Here is a 271-nt window from a genome sequence, read left to right as displayed (position 1 = left end):
TTTGATAAAGTGATGATTGACATTATTAAAGAAAAAGTAGAAGAATGCATTGAAGGATATTATGAAAAGAAACAAGGAATGGAACAAAAAGAAAAGATAACTCTTAGTAAGAAATTGATTAGATTAAAGAAAGAAGCAGAAAGAATTAAAATTGAATTAAGTATTAAATCCAATTCTGAAATAAATTTAGAGACATTATTAAGCGATGATAATGATAATGATGAGATTAACATTGAATCTATTTCAAGAAAAGAATTTGAAGAAGAATGTG

At 24.0% G+C, this 271-nt stretch overlaps 1 protein-coding gene across 1 annotated transcript in view; it reads left to right on the top strand.

The window, feature by feature from the left end:
- Window positions 1-271, top strand: part of ENU1_202080 (heat shock protein 70, putative) — a gene marked incomplete at both ends in the record, with an annotated part of 1,251 nt that overhangs the window by 246 nt on the left and 734 nt on the right. The window contains one exon of the mRNA XM_008862142.1: window positions 1-271. This exon is cut by the window's left edge and continues 246 nt beyond it; it is cut by the window's right edge and continues 734 nt beyond it. Coding sequence (XP_008860364.1) covers window positions 1-271 — 271 coding nt within the window.

Source organism: Entamoeba nuttalli (assembly GCF_000257125.1).
Source record: "Entamoeba nuttalli P19 unplaced genomic scaffold asmbl_9595, whole genome shotgun sequence".
NCBI classification, from domain to species: domain Eukaryota; phylum Evosea; order Mastigamoebida; family Endamoebidae; genus Entamoeba; species Entamoeba nuttalli.
The sequence above is the reverse complement of the archived record's forward strand: the minus strand, read 5'-3'. Positions and strand labels throughout refer to the sequence as shown.